The 16,853-nt window shown below is 39.9% G+C and overlaps 1 protein-coding gene across 5 annotated transcripts in view; it reads left to right on the forward strand.

The window, feature by feature from the left end:
- Positions 1-16,853, forward strand: part of LOC114936466 (uncharacterized) — a 283,336-nt gene that overhangs the window by 149,393 nt on the left and 117,090 nt on the right. For all 5 annotated transcript variants that reach the window (XM_085486143.1, XM_085486139.1, XM_085486140.1 and 2 more), the window contains one exon: positions 6,155-6,292. In XM_085486143.1, the coding sequence (XP_085342269.1) occupies positions 6,155-6,292 (138 nt within the window). The remainder of the gene's footprint in view (positions 1-6,154; positions 6,293-16,853) is intronic.

A 16,853-nucleotide genomic window follows, 5' to 3' on the forward strand; every position in this document is an offset into this window, starting at 1 on the left:
GCCGCAAATCGACGGGATAGTCAAGGATTCCTTCGAGGTTTTGCCACAGCTACGTTCGCAGCTGCTGTGGCATGGCTACCAAGTTTAAGTTCCGGTGAGAGAGAGAGAGAGAGGGAAAGCAAGAGTATGGCCGAGATAATGGCGGCGGCTTACGCCGCACAAAGGCAGGGGTGGATGCTGAGGCCGCAGCCGAGGTCGGACTCGTAACGCGACACTAGTGCGCTACGGCTTAAGTTTCGTAATACCGCTCTCGGGCGACTGTGATACAGAAGATACGACCGCGCCATCATCGGCAGGATGGGGAAAAGGGAGCACGCGGAAGACTTAATACAATTTGCATATCCTCGGTTTATACGCCGCGCCTTTAGCGACCATGGTGCGTTTCGCGAATTCTCGCCCGTTCGAAAGGGGTGGTTTCCCTCCACGCTCTTGAGTATCGGCCGCGCGCGACGAAAATGACAAGAGCGAGGGAAAATAGCGCGCGAGCCGATAAAGCGGGCTTTAAACTTGCGCTGCACCCGAGCGCTGTTGATTCAGCTAAGCGGCGGCGATAACGCGTTTCCGCGCTCCTCGTTGTGTATCCTCTTCGGTGTTTAATTAACTTTCGAATTATCAACTTTCGAAGCTTTCGAGCTCGCGGCGTCACGACGTGCGCTGGATTCCGAGAGCTTGCTTGTGAAAACAATTACGCGAAATGCATATATCGCGTAAATGTTTTAATGCAGGAACGGGAAGTTTTATTCGTGTAGGATTTTTTTTGAATACCCCCATATATAGATAAAGAGATGTATCTGAGTATTGAAAGAAAAAAAAAATCACGTTATTTTGGAACTTGCTCTGTTTTATTAAAAGAGATTATTCTGATGAAAATATTCCGAGTTTCAAATAATATGTAACCGGTGCCGCAATCGAATTCGTTCACTTCCTCTTACTTTCAATCGACCGGAAGAGCGTACCCCTTAATTTGCAACTGGTTTGCCGAATATCGAGTTTTCATTAATTATTCTCGGGCCTCTCTCTCTCCCCCATCGAACCCATCGAATTGCGCGAATTCGCGCAAATACGCCGGGGATTGCGAGTAATTACGAGCACGAATAAACGCGAGACAGGTCGGTGTCGCTTATAATTAAACGCATTCCTCTCTTTTTCGCTTCTCTTTCGGCGTTCTCTCGTCGGAAATAAAATTTGGAAGAACTCGAATATCAGCTGAGGCGCGCTTGCACTCGCGCGCATTTGCATCCGCGCGCGGAATTTTGGTCGATCTGCGAGACAAACGAGCGCATTTATGTCCGCCGTGAAATAAGCGGCGGCTCTATTTACCGAACGCTGAAATATGATGCTTTTAATGGATTAAAATTATATCCAATGACCGAAAACCGTGCGATCGTCGCCGCGGATTCGCAGTTTTATTTCTCTCGCACAATTATTAAATATATATATATATACGTTTATTATCATCTCATCAATAACGCATAAAATTTAACGAAAAAATGTTACGCATATTATTTTTAATATATATAGTTATCAAGTAATTTTATCACGTATATTTTAAACAATTTTTATATCCAGAATATTAAAAAAAAAAAAAAATCCTTGATCCTTCAGCGTTTGATACGTTTACAATGTTCATGTTCGAAATGTAACGCGTCGATCTCGCGCGAGACTTTCGCAGTGATGCGAGAATCGAACGTTAAAAACATTCAGCCCGATATACATAGCACTGCCGAATTTTGGCACATTGGTAGGCTATACACGCGAACGCGAGGATTAACCGATCGACGGGTCGAGCTATCAGAATCGATGATAGGAAGAGCCGGGGATCTCCATCAAACTGATAACGCATATTCGCGTAATGCGTCGACAGCAAGGGGGATATATGCGCCGCGGAAGGGGACAGGCTGCAAAAGGATGGGAGCTGCAAGGTAAACGATATTTGCGTGGCTGGAGAAGGATCGATAGCAATTTAGCCACCCTTCGCCGTTCTGAACGAACACCTCCTGGGGACGACGATGGTGGTGCAGAGAGCCACATCATCCCCGTTCCTATCTACCCTCCGGTCGTCGCCACGCAGGTACGTCCACCATCGCCGCCGCTTCCTTCCTCCCGTGGCCTAGTCAGGACTCATCCATATACATCGAGAAAATTAATATCTGGGCTTCGTCGGGTTCGTTCGCGCGCGCTGTGAATAAACTCGGTTGCGCCACCCGATTCGCAACCCACCCTATTCGCTCTTCCGGTGTGCCTCTCTTCCGCCCCTTTCTCACGCCGGCAGCGATCAACTTCGTGTGGCTTCCTCTCTCTCTCTCTCTCTCTCTCTCTTCTCGTTTCGTCGTTTTCTCGCCTCCTCGCGAATGGCTCTCATGCCTGACTGCACCGACGTCGTTTAGCGCCGCAGCTTCAGTTAAATAAATTCTCCTCTGTTATTTCAGTAGCCTTTGAAATATGCTGTTTGTTACGGGAAAATTGTTACGGAGCACATAGTAATATATTTCATTACTTGTATTATTATATATATTGCATAGTGTATTAAATGTTGGATATATACGTGAGAAAAATATTTGAATAAATCTTGACGTTTTCGAATATTAACGTGACTCAATCGCGAGGTTTGCTTCAAGCATTACGTGTTGCACGTTAGCGGCAAAATAGATTCATAATATGCAACTCTGATTAAGCAATACTGGGTTGATGTTAATAACAACGGCAAGAGAATTGCATTTTTCTTTGGCGCTTTCTTCCGAAAGACGTTGCGCAACCGCCATTTTCCATTACGCGCCGCGTAATCCTTCCTTTATTACTTGCAGAAGGCCGCGGTAATACTCCCGTTCTTCGAAGCTAAATGTATCGCTACGATGATTAATAGGTGGTGAATAAAGGGAACAAAAATTCAATTTAAAACTGTAACGCGAGCTCGTGTGCATCAGGCTTCTATTTTATTTCGTCCGAAGACTATATATATATTAATATATGTTTATTATCTTTCTAGATTCTCATTTCATCATTTGAAAGTCTATAAGATCGTCTTTGCGATATATTAATATCCAATTAAATACAATATTATTCTTTCCACCGCAATTTTCGAAGAAAGCTCGAATTTCTTGATTTATGTTGATTACATTCGAGAGAGTGAATATACGCGCGAGGCTTTCGACACTTAATTTGCATCAATATCCGATCCTTCGTCACGACGTCGTTCGTATTTTTCGCAAGCACGATCGCAATCACCCTCCTTCGTCATTCTGCCACACGTCGACGTTGTAACTAGGCATAACGTCCGGCGTAGCCGTTGCGCATGCCGCTTATATTTACATATTTAACTAACCCAACGGTGCGAGCATTAACACAAACACAGACGGATAATCCGGAATATATTAATCCGCGGCGGGCGCATACCATCGCTTTGAATTAACGCGAATATTCCTATGTAAGCCCTTGCACGCGCTGCAACGTCGAATCGGACGAGTGCACCACCCCGCATGCATATTGCAGGTATGTTAATGCGCTTTCTCATCCTGTCTCTCTCTCTCTCTCTCTCCCATCCTCTTCGATCTCGCAGCATGGCCGTTCTCTCGGTGCAGCTGGATGCGCACTTTAATGACGTAAGTGGAGAACAAGGGCGAGGAATGACATCGCTAACGTGGTGTTGTGTCAGACTATCTCTCTCGCTCTCTCTGAATGTACTAATTTATCTTCCAGGGAGAGTGGAATGCATTGGAAATAAATGATATTAACACGGGAATAAACAAGTGTCACTTTAAATAAAGTACTCTTTTGCGCGATGATAGCACGCTGACCTTTACTTTTTTCTTTTGGACATATATTTCTGAGAATAATAATAATTTTGTTTGAGAGACAGAGTTTATTTTCAATCATTTAAATGTTATTTTCAACAAGTTTTTTAATAAACAATTACATGTAATTTCACTGATACATTATATGTATCTTTATATATATGATATTATTATTATGCAATATTATAATGTATTATTGGGATTAATATGCGTGTCAATATTATTATCGTATATAAAATAAATATCAATATAAAGCCAATATCTATTTGAGGTTTTCGCAGAAAATGATATTTGTCCACCGCACGTACTAACTATTATTATCGATATTTTATTGACTGCTACGTTAATTGACTGATCTGAGGGAATGCGATTTCGCGTTATTATTAAGGCTTATATAAAGGATATATATATATATCCTTTGGACAATATTACTCGATCGGATCAACGTTCGCATTGTGTATCGATATTTTGCGATATATCGATATTTTTGCGCGAATCCGAAGATGTGTAAGCCCGATGATGATGAGAGAAAGGGATGAAGAGTCATAGAGAAACGACGGAGCTTCCGTAAGCCGCTTTCGTCCGCGTACCCCCTCGGGGAGATTTAAGTCTCGACTCGACTCGCGCAGATCAAATTGTCGTCAAATATTTACGGATGCGGGGGTCCATTCGTCGTGCGGTGCTTCGAGTATGTCGTAACTTGGCCCCGCACTTGTCACGTCCGCGCGAATCGGACGGACTCGCGCTGAAAGATGATGTCTCGCGACGCTATACTCCTTTTGCGTTTTCGTCACGCGTCCGCCGAACGCGTCCCTTGAATCTTAACGAGTCGTAAAATCGTAGCGAATGAATTCTCGATTCGTCTCATCGAAGGAACGAACGCGTATCTTTTTTTTTTTTTTTTTTACTGATTCTGGTTTTTTGCGGATCGTAATCGCTACAGAGTTTTTTGAGGGTACACTCGTTGTTTCATCTATCCTTGCATCGAATACATGTTCATATAAATTTCATTTAAATGATAACAATTTTTTTTAATCTACATACAGAGAAAAATGCAATATAATAATATTATCCAAGATTCTGTACAAAATTTTATGAATAAATAACTTTGAACATTTGTATGTATTGAGAAAATTAAATAAATAAAACATTATATACCTCGTATTTGTAAAAGAGGAAAGTTTTAACATTTATTGTTTTCTTTAAATTCTCTTTGTTTATATTCCGCATTTATTGATTATAAATTAAAATGATTATGTTGTACGCGTTCTGGATAATTAAAATATGATCATCTTACACGATCCGACATCGGTTTGGTCGAGATATCGTTAACTAAGAAACGTGACAGGATTAAACTTAATGTAAGTGGAATGCCCTAAAATGCACAAAGTTTGGTGCACAGCCATTTTCGCCGTATCGCAGAAACCATCCGGAGTCTCGAGAGATCTCCACTGTCTGCGAGATCTTTCAAGTGTTTGTTGCGGTGTAGTGGCGAGATATGCGAAAGATATGCAAGCTACTTTGCTCTAGTGCAACTGAGAAAGTCGTTTAGTCCGTAACTGACAATTTTATCGCGCGTTAATAATAGAGTGAAAATGCATAGACAGATATTTTTGAATTTTCATAGATATACATATGCAATATATTTTTAAGAATTTAAATTTGTCAATAACTGGAATGTTTCTTTTCCTCAAAGGAATCTAAAAACATTTTTTCTCCATTTTCAGATACTTGCTATAATATATTAGATCACTTTTCTTTTATTTCTTACAAATTATCAATTATTTTTTTTCTATTTTTATTTTCTCTAATAATTGTTTAAAAGTATATTATATATAATATATAAAATAAAAGAATTTAAAAGAATTGAATATTGGCTAATGCTACAGGTATGCAAACAATTTGTACGTGTCGCGCTTATTAAGCAGTTTAATTTCATGATACGAAGAAATTCAACACACGAAGAATCTTGTTCGTTTGTTGACACCACTCGTTGTTGACGTCCGTCAATCGCAAGGTCGCGCAAGCTGGCATTGAGACGCTCTTCGCGAGTGGAAGCGTCAGTTCATCGTATTCTTTCAGTCGAGCATGTCCTACTCCGTACTATGTTACTAATTTTGTATCCATATCGTTGTCTTTATCACTCCAAGGTAATGCGACGTACTCGAAGACGTTGCTAGTATTCTCGATCGAATTAATTTCTGATAAGTCAAAAATTACTTAAAAGAGTTAGATTAGGTAATCAAATAATTCTAACAATTTATTATCAATTTTGTATTTGTAATTAAAGCTGGTCGAATAAAAGGAATTATTATATAGACGTATGAATCTAATCATGCCAATATCTTGTTTTCGTGTTTCAGGAAACGGAAACTTAGAGTTGTTCGATAGTGAGAGCGGGCCGGACCTCACGTTATCACCTCAAACCTTCACGTCAACGGCGGAGGCCTTCATCAATGACAATAGCGACAGTCTCGGAGTTCCAGGAGACAACGACACCGGTGAGTAGACTTTGATTTGAAATATGCGACGGAGATCGATCAATTAATCATATATGTATATGTTATATTCGAGATAAAAGGGTCTCGAGATATTTTGTATTGGAAAAGTGATTATTTTTATATCCATTGAAAATAGATGAATGTAGAACGAAACTTAATAATTGACTGATGAGTGAAAACGAGTTTTGATATACGAGATATGCTTATACATATATGAAATTGCATGTGCGAGGGTAAAAAAATGTAGTTCTCGTCTTCAACTTCTCCCCGTCGAAATTTCGGAGCAGCGCTTAACTCGTCTCCCCATAATTGAGATGCGTAAATTCGACTTGGGGCAAGACGATGAATTATAGGATAACTGCGACAATGCAATTCGCGTGACAATGATTTTAACGTGCGACTTCCCGTAATTCGATTTAATTCAATCTGCGAGAGTGCAAAACGTCGATGGGGCGCCGAGTCGTTAAGCGACGGAACACGGGACAATGCATTAACGTAATTGTTGCTCTCCTCGTCAGCGGCACGTAGGAGAACAGCGGTTATAACTAGTTCGAACAAGTCGGGACGGGAGGGAAGCCGTTGTCGCGCGTGTGCCGCGGCACATAATGCCTATTGTTTCCGACAAGTATAAGGGACTACCGTCGGGACAGTCGTGCACAAGTGCAATGCGCGCGCATTGTTTCTTGGGGAAATGTTGAGGGACAATAAGGGCCAACCGCCGGGTACAACAGTAATATCAATTATTACATTTCACTGCACGAGTAAAGATAACCGTTAATTCAATGCATCTAAAGAGAACGCGTAAGAAAATTTCAGGTATGCAATATATTTTGTCGTTGAATTATATATAATATTTATTGAAGAAAAAAATATATATTATAATATATTTTTTAATAATAAAGTATATTATTTTTGAGTATATTTTATTCAGAGTTAAATGTGTGAATGCGGTGCGAATAGCTCGCAAACAGCGTGCAAACAGCGTGCTTGCTTTTCGAAACTGTTGTCAGAATTGCTTACTGAACTAGCAATTTCATTTCTATTTTCTAACACGTGCGGTGCTTTTAAACTTTTGGCAAAATTATTTAAATCACCTCTTTGCTTCGCGAAATGTGTTATATACACGCACTCAGGCTTTCATATTAATTTATAAACAGCAGCTTTCAACAAACGTGTTCCAACGAATTGCTGACGTTTGCGTAATACGATGCAAGACGTTGCAGTTTGTGCCTCTTAGCTACGTCATTAATATCATAGTGCACCTCCCACGTGTGAATTCTGATAAATATCGCAGGTTGAAGCAATCCGAGCCAAAAATGATAATTAAATGCGTATCAAAACACGTGTTTTGCATAAACTGTTTTCCGAGAAGTGTTATTTTTCACGCGTACGGTATGATTGTTATTAATTATACGAGGGATATTGATTTAGCGTATGCATTTCGTCGAGACATGATATTATCTCTCGTGGAGGTATTATAAATCAGCTGGTTATAATGTCATTAAATTCGTTTTGTTGATTTCCTTCTCATCATAAAACGCGAAATTATTTTGTTATTTTCTTTCACTATTTTACCACACTCTTTTTTATCTGAGTCTCACATTTTTATATATTTGTTTATGAAAAAATTTATATTTACTCCAATATACGGTGTATGGTATTTAAAAATGTTTTATATCAAATTTTCTTGAAAAAAATTAAGAGTCACGACATTCGAATAGAGATGAACGCCATTTTTTGCGATCTTTGAATTTAATATATTATTTAATCGAAGAATAAGATTAAAAAATTTCAACTTTGCGACTTAAATCTTTGGATTTAAATTAAATAAATATTATACAAATTACCTCGTGTAGAGTTTGGACGCTTTCCATTTCACTTTACAGCTGGTCCTCTTATTCTCCCCACATATTTCGCGACACAGGGACATTTGTCCGTCTCCTCTATTACTCTTTAGTCTCTCTGTTATATATATATATGTTATGGTAGATTTATTGGAGTCGGTTTGCGAGGGCATGAAACGCGCGAGGAAGTCGGCGCCGCATTTTGCCGCCAAACTCCTCCAAACGAGCGCGGTCGGCGCAGCTCTCTTTGTGGGATTAGCGTGTATGCGTATATATGCATATACGAATTGGCTGTAACTTTTGCGCGAGTATAAGTTCGTTAGAACAATTTCGCGTCGAGCGAGTGTTACCGATGCGATGCGATGCGATGCGATGCGATGCTACGCGACGGCGCGGAGAGGCCGCAGAACTTCCGGAGCGGAAGGCCGCACGGCTACGCGCGGCTCGCCTATGAATAAATCTCATCGCGGTGAGACGATATTTGCATATATCGTCTGGCATGAGACACCTCAAGCATCGTTTGCGCAACTAGTGTGACACACGATAAACACCGTGTTTACTTTGTACACGTAAAAATATAAATAGGAATCAATAGCTCCGAATATTTTGCTCTTACAACGAGACAGCGATGGAGATAATTGAAAATAGTAAGATCACATTTTGATTAAATAATGTTTTGTAATATAGAATGTAAGATGAAAGGAAGTAAAATATTCTCATTGAATATTAATGAAATATTGTGCTGATTCAATTTAAGAAAGTATATAGGTATCTACAAATTTATGCCGCAGCTTTTGGATTAACATTTTGTTATACCGTTAATTATGTTTATATTAGAAACGAAAGGGATGATGGTAAGCGTATAAAACTTGGCAAAGAAAGTTCCTTTTTGCGGTCTTCGTAATCCGATATACACTGATTGCGGGTCGCGAAAACGAATGGAACGAGCCGAACAGCTGGCTAGTTTGCGATAGCTCCGTTATTCTTGGGACAATACCGTGAACTGGATCGTAAGAAGGGAAGAGTTCAATCGCAGTCGGACGTGATGTAGTTTACTTCGAAGCATCGATGGCATTCGTGATACTGTCAAGTCGCGAGATGCATGCTGTTCTTTATCCGTTCGCTAAATCGATCGCCGCTACGATGAATGCTAATTTTATTCGTTCGATTAATATAATTCGTCAAATTTTTTTAGATCACAATCGGGAACATTTTATGCATAATGCTATGTCATATCATTTGCCGATTATTATGAAAGAACATGCAAGTGAGAAAAAATCTCTTACGTGTTTCTCTATTTTTTTTTTTTTTTTTCTTTAATACATTTCTCATCTTTTTCTTTGAAATTAGAAGAGAATAAAAATCAGTTAAAGAAACTTGGGATTATTTTATTTTACTTTCGATGTAACACGAACATGCGAGAGGGAAACGAGAGAGACTGGCGACCATAATGGCGTGACGCATTCGCGATCGATATAACGCTGCCGGCACTTTCTAAATAACACTGATCGAGATTCGTCGGTGCAATTGCAAAAATCCACAGCCCGCGGTCGTCGCGATGCCATTGGTCGAGGCTGAGAGATATCGAAACAGATCTGCCGGTAGAAAACTCGTCCTTGGATTTCTTCGCTCTCGTCCTTATCCTTTTCTCACCCCTCGCTCTCTATCTCTCCCTTCTTCTCCTTTCCCTTCGCTTTTCATCCTCCGTTGGAAGGAATTCACTTCGCCCGGTAGTCCTCTGAGATTTCAATGCGCTCTCAAACATGCTGAGATTACGTCGGAGCTTATGGATTCCTTATCCAATCTTTCGATCAGGCGCACTTGGACTCAGCGTCTTACTCTCTTAGAATCGCGCGTCTATAGAGCTCATTCGCGGGAGACTTGATTTTATGTGTCAAATGATGCTAAATTGACCCGAGTCTGTTAGACAATGGCATTCTCAGTGGAAAAGGATCCTTTTCCGAAGTAAATTAAATCGTTGTCAAATTAATAGTTTATTATCAAAATAAATTGCATTTAAATATAATAAATAAATTACTCGTCTATAATAATAATAATAATGATCGCAAAAGTTATTTAAAAAAAAAATACGAGATTTATCGGAGAATGCACTTTTGCATTTTAAATAAAAAGTAGTACGAAGAAAAAAATTAAGGGTGAAAGAAATGTAGACAAGCAGGCTAACAAAGCTTACAAAGTTGACATGACAATGTAAGAGGGTAGATGCGATTTTTGCATGTAACGACATGAAGTGCGAAATTACGTTGAAGAAAAAATAATTTTCGATCTAACATTCGTACTTTGCAAGAAATATCGTTACTCTCGATCTCGTTTGCGTGTTGGAGTAGCCCGGCGCCGGTTGCACGCAATATTAAAGTACTCCTCAGGGATGGAAGATATTGATTTTCTAACGAACAACCCGCCGGCGCATAACGATAATCGGCAATATTAACGGCGTTTAAATTGTATTTTCGATATTTCGGGGAGCTATTACCGGTTATCGGTCCGATGAAGCGGGCCTGCAAAGGTGCGTAAATATTACAGTTTACGTAAAAGCGCCAATGGATTACGGTCGTCATCGGTTCCGCGCGCCGATATTACCATCGCTATCAAAATTTCTGTAGAAAGGGAAGATGAGGCAGATGAGGGAGAGAGAGAGAGAGATAGTTTATGCTTCGATCGCGCTTCTAACGGCAGTTAATGGTCGTTCACCCGGCTTCGTATCGTTTTCCCGGATCCCTTCAATAGCCCCGGTCGCGCTAATTTACATCGAGATCCATAAAGGCCCGAGGCGGCCTTTCTCGCTTCGCTCGTGGATACATAAACAGCGTTGTAGAACGCTCGTTTCCGGGACGGTCTCCTGGACCCGAGAGATCGAGAATACAGGATAGCAGGTGGCGGAAGCGGAAGAACGTAGGTGATGCACGAGGATGTGCGACGAGAGATGGTGGATTACGAAGGGTGAAAAGGGAAGGACGAAGACGAAGAGAACGGGACGAGAGCGATAAGAGAGAGTGAGTGAGTGAGTGAGTGAGACACGAAGAGATGGAGCAGGGACGGTTTGCTACAACCTCGTTCGCTCTAATGCGGGTTATTCAGCTCTCACAATGCACTAGTAATACGATTTCGCCGTCGTTCCGAACCGTGCTCTCGCGTTCTCGCTAGATATGAACGGACACGATTGACGCGAGCCACGCTCGCAGATCTCGATGTGTCACGCACGCACGCATTCTCACACATGTACGTAACCTGTAGGCTTCTGCGCGCAAAATACGAACTGCTGAGAATTCATAGGACGGAAGTTTAAATTTATTCTACGAAAGAGAATCGTCTCTCAATATATTTTAAATAAATTTAAATATTAATATATGAAACTGACAGTTTAAAGACTAGAGTCGAGATATATAATTTATGCAGAACCGATAATTCGCTTTTGTGTATTAAAATAATACGTAATAATAGTTGAGATACTTGAACACTTTATTTATATATGTCAAGATCGGGAAAAAAGGAAGGAAAAGAAAAATGTTTATTAGTCAAGATTTTCGAATTCCGTGTATAGCGGCTTGGAAAAAGGGATTTATCTCGACATCTGTGTACTTTGTACACGTGCACGCCTGTCGGAGGGTTAATCAAATGTCGAAACGCTCGTCTTTGATCAAGTTGGGACAGGCATGGGCGCGTCTGTGAAAAGCTTCGTGCTCTTCAGCGGAGGCGAACTTAAATTGAAAGTGTCCTCCGGTGTACAAGAAGAACGGAGGATGCTAGGAGATCGAGGGAAAGGGAGACAGGACGCGGCAGTAGTAAGGGTAGAGTTCTCCGCGACATAAAGAGTAAATAGCCGAAGGAACGGTCGGCTCGCCGAAGAAGAAGCGGAAGCAAGAACGGAAAGAGGAAAAGATGAGAGGCTCGCCTCCCAAAGGAAAAGAACCGGTTGCGACTGGGTAAAGAGAAGACGTCGGAAGAGAAGGAGGAGGAGGTGGTGGAAACGGGGACTGAGGGGTTGTAGTGCATTTTAATAATCGCGACTAAAGCGAGTGGCAGCAGCCACCTAGCAGCGTTCAAAGCCGCGCGAATTGCCATTACGACCGCTTTAGCGAGCTCCGAAAGTGGCTGAGTATTGAAATTAAGTGTCCTCCATCTGGAGGCGGCGCGTATACATCTCTTCTTCTTCTTCTTGCTCTTCTTCTTGGATGACACGGAGCATCGCGGCGCGACGTTCTTTGCACGCGCGCGCGGAATTTCGACTCGCTCTCGCTCGACTAACGAAACGCAATTAATCATCGGTAAGTCGGGATTACCGGCCGGAGCTCTGATCGCGGTGTTTTATTTCTCTGTGTAATTAATTAAAATTTCTTGCAGTCCCTCTCCGTCCCCGGAACGATTTCTTGCCGCTCCCACACGCTTCCGAATAAATCATTCGATGTCGCAAAGCTACTCGCGAAATAGCGCTTTACACAGAAATCGTCATTTATATTCGTCAGATACTTATTGATAATACTTATCTCGGAATATTTGCAAGAAAACTTTAGCAATTTATGCAAGTTTGACTAAAAGTATTTTGCATCGATAAGCGATTTAGATAGTGCCACTTGAAATTTGCTCGCAATTCCGATCTTATCACTGAGCTTTTTATTAGTAGCGCCTTTCTTCAACTTTTTAACGTTCGAGATATTTTTAACTTTGCGCGAAGAATGTCAAACGATTAGACATTTTTTTTTTTGAAGTTTAATGCCGGAACGTAAAGTTTTTCCAAGATTCTTTTCTTTGTTAAATATTGGAGTAGCATTCTTAAACATTCAGTATCGTGTCATATGAAACGAAAAAAGGGTAATATTTCAAAGCGTTATATGTGATTGATTTAACGTTAAGGGTAATTTGTGATAACCGTTCAATGAAGCGTATCATATTGCATCTCTGTTGCGCCGTACTCGTTGAAAATTATTCATTTATCGTCAGAGTTTAATATCTTCTTAATTTACGCTTCATAGTTGATCTTAAGTGCTTCGTCCGAGCGCTGTATAATTAGTATGGAAGCTTTTAATGGTTGAATTAAGTATTACGACGCGAAAGTTCACTCGAAGAAAATATCTTTATATTATAGCCCATTCTCCAGAAGTTTTCGTATTTCGCTCGCGCAAAAAAAAAAAGACCAGAAATGCATATACTTTATTCAAACCAATTAAGCATTTCTTTAATACATTTATATTAATCACGGATGAAAAAATTAGAGAGAAAGAAAGGGCGGAAAGCTTAATTATTTTAATTTTTCGCAAAAATTGTCTCCTAAAATTAATTATGCTCATTGTTAGAAATAAAAAAAATTATATTATTCTTGAAATATTAATTTTTGTAATCAATATAATCTTTTCTATTCTTAATTTATATATCAATGTAGCCTATCGAAAGTTGCTCACTAGTTATGCAATAAGGAAAATGTTACTTAGATTTCACCGATACCAGGATAAAAGTTTAATCCGGAAACGTAATGTTTCCACGAAATAGACCTCGCTGATTAGTCCGCGAGTGGCTGAACGTGCGCCGTTGAAACGTGGCGAGAATGGCCGAATAAAAACGTCTGGGTAGTAATTTGGAACAGCCGCGGGAGGTGGGTAATTCGCGGCATCTCGAAGGTTGGTATTACGGAGTCGAAAGGGAAATCGATTCGTAGCCGCGCGCTCGTTTCGCGAATATATTTTTATGCGATCACGCCTAATGCCAGGGTCGCGAAAATCACCGTCGTCGTCGTCCTCTCCCTTTCTTTTTGTCAAAATTTTAATTTGCTAGAGTAATATTTGATAGATAGACGAAATAAAACGAGAATGATTGGAATTAAGTAGAAATCGAGAATACTTGATATTTTATGAAAAAAATACTATATTTGTGTCATAAAAAAATAACGACTAATTATTTTTACTCATGGCTATCAACATGGCTTGATTGAAAAATACTATAATAACAATAATAAAAGCGAAAATATCTCGTTTTTTTATTTGCGCAGAAAAAATAATTATACTTTGACGTTATTAATTATTTTTTATTGATACATGCTTCAAGCCATATTTATATGATATTTCGCATGCTGGTGCAATCCACATATATCTGTTGTTTTTTTTATCTCTATTATGATCCCAAGATCATAAAGTAAGTTCCGAAGTGAAGTGGGACTGCGTCATCGTCGATTTGCACGGGAATACCTAATTACGTATTTCGACGCACCATTTCGCTGATGACGGATGCTCCATTTTCCATTGATATGCAACCGAGAAGTAAATTGATCGAGACAGAGGTAACGGGATGGGAAGGCGCGCAACGGCTGAAATTCGACCACGGACCATCTCCTGTTCCGGGTTTCTCCATGACATCCGCAGTTTCTATTATGCGCTCCGACGTTCCCGCATTCGCAACGCGTTCCGCATCGCGGAGGCAAGTATATATCACGACGGTTGAGCCCGTCGTGACAGGGAATATGGCGCAATTTAGCCGAAACGTACGCGTGTCACCGTGAATTTTTATTAGTCGCGAGTTGAAGAGGGCCTTGATATTATAATAGTGTTTCACGGTAATTACGTATTACGTATTAAGCATTTGACACATTTTAATGCGCCATGATATATCTGCATACTCTAACTTTCGTGTAATATTAAGGATATTCTTATATTGTTTTGCTCTCCATTTTTTTTTTTATTATAATTTATTGGATTTTATATCCGAAAAATTTTTAAATTTACGATGAATAAAGCAAAGGAATGTAAAAGAAAAGTGAAACGTGGCATCAGACCACTTTTGTTTGGCGCGACAAGAATATGGATCATTAAAAAGATCGTTCGTTTGCTCGTCGCGTTGTATATCTGAAAGGTTTCCGCGATATTTACTCGAGATCCTGTTTCATTCTTCTCTGGAGACGATACAGAAGAGATCCTCGATGTACCAGGTATATCGTAAATTACACTTCCCGGTTGCGGCTTCACAGACTTTTCTCTCGCGCGTATCCGCCATCTGTCATCGCATAATTGCCTCGAGTTTCTAAAGAAGGGGCCGGATTTCTCCACCCGCTACTTCATTCGGTACAGTCGGTCCCGCCTTGTCAATATTATCGCGATTCGTAACGTCGACGTCGACGTCGACGATGTTACGAGCACCGGCATCGTCGTCGTTGTCGTCGGGGTAGAAAACGACGGAATGGCAAAGGAAAAGCGATGAAAAGAAGAGGCGACATTACGTTCTCCTTTTCCCTTCCGGCGTAGGAAGCGGCAATTTGCCTCGCCGCCGCTTCGCGAAAATCACCTCGAGGTATCCTAGACGCCTTTCTCCTCGTGCCGGAGATATCATCTGCGCGGTGCTTCCCAAGTTTCATCGCGGCCAATATAGCGTCGAGGAAGAACATTTAGTTTTACAAAGTACCGTGCGCTTCTCTATCCCGGCTCGAAAAATTGCTCTCGAAATGACGCCTGATATCGCGACCTTCCACTCGGAGCTTTCGTCACCGAGAAAATCTTGTGAGATTAATCGAATCGCGTCATAATTACGGTACTTATTGCTCGTTATTAAAAAAAATGTTTATTATAATTATTAAAGAAAAAAATAGCATATCGCGCTGTGAAATTAAAATAAAAAAATGTTTATCCATTTTGTTAGACATATGAATCATTTATAGTTTGACATTTGAAATTATAGCCTTGTGTGTATAGAGTTGAGTTTCGATCAATTAATTGTTTATTTGATAGAGCTAATTCAATTTCACGGATGTGAATGAATAATAAAATCTCATTTTCTATTTTATACGAGTGTTAAAAAATTTTTTTTTAATTAATTTTTGTTCCATAGAGTGTTGCTGTTATAGAAATTTATTTTTTTTAGTAACGTTGTAGAAAATTTAAACTCGATTGTCCGTCGCGATATGCGGAAACGCGTTTCGACGTTTTATCTCGCAAATCTCGCGACACATATCAACGAGACGTAGAGAGATATAACCCTTCATATTTTACACTACTTGCATTTTATGCTTCTTTTTCTCTCGTCGTTTCAAAGTAGCATCGCTCTTCCTCAAACGTACACACAAGCGTCTCTCTTTCAATTTTTCCGTATTTTCTGAATACGCATAAGCGACATGCGAACGATTTATCGTATACAATTGATCCTGCGTACAGAGTCGATTGCTTTTACATTCGGAAAGAAGATAGTTCGATTTAACTTTGAATGGGCTTGTGATATGTAAAATGCATTAACCATTCGGGAAATTTAAATGAGTAAGAGATGACACGAAACTATACTAGAAAATATATATAATTAACATTCATCGATGTAAATTTTATGAGAATTATTAACATTTATCGAACCAATGAATGATCACATTTTAAACGAATGAGAGGGAAAAATATAAAACTGCATTATAATCTATTATAAATATGCAAATCTCAAAATAATATAATTAACATTTTTATCTACGAAAATTTCAATATCGAGAGATGAGAGAATACTCTTCTCAGTATGCGCAGGAGATTAATGAAATGAAGATAAAAATTTCGATATCGAAAAGAATTTTGTCATACATTATACCGTCCAGTTGGTTCAGGAAAAATTGAGTGCACGGTTGCGTTTAACTCTTTAAAATAGCTCTGCGTCTGTTTTGAATTTTCGATTTAGCAGCCGCAAGCCACTTTCCATCGCGCCGTGCCTTTGTATTCTCTCTTTCTTCCTCTCGGTTTAAACATTCC

The sequence above is a fragment of the Nylanderia fulva genome, unplaced genomic scaffold, assembly GCF_048542155.1.
Source record: "Nylanderia fulva isolate GAGA-0341 unplaced genomic scaffold, ASM4854215v1 Scaffold40, whole genome shotgun sequence".
Classification (NCBI taxonomy): domain Eukaryota; kingdom Metazoa; phylum Arthropoda; class Insecta; order Hymenoptera; family Formicidae; genus Nylanderia; species Nylanderia fulva.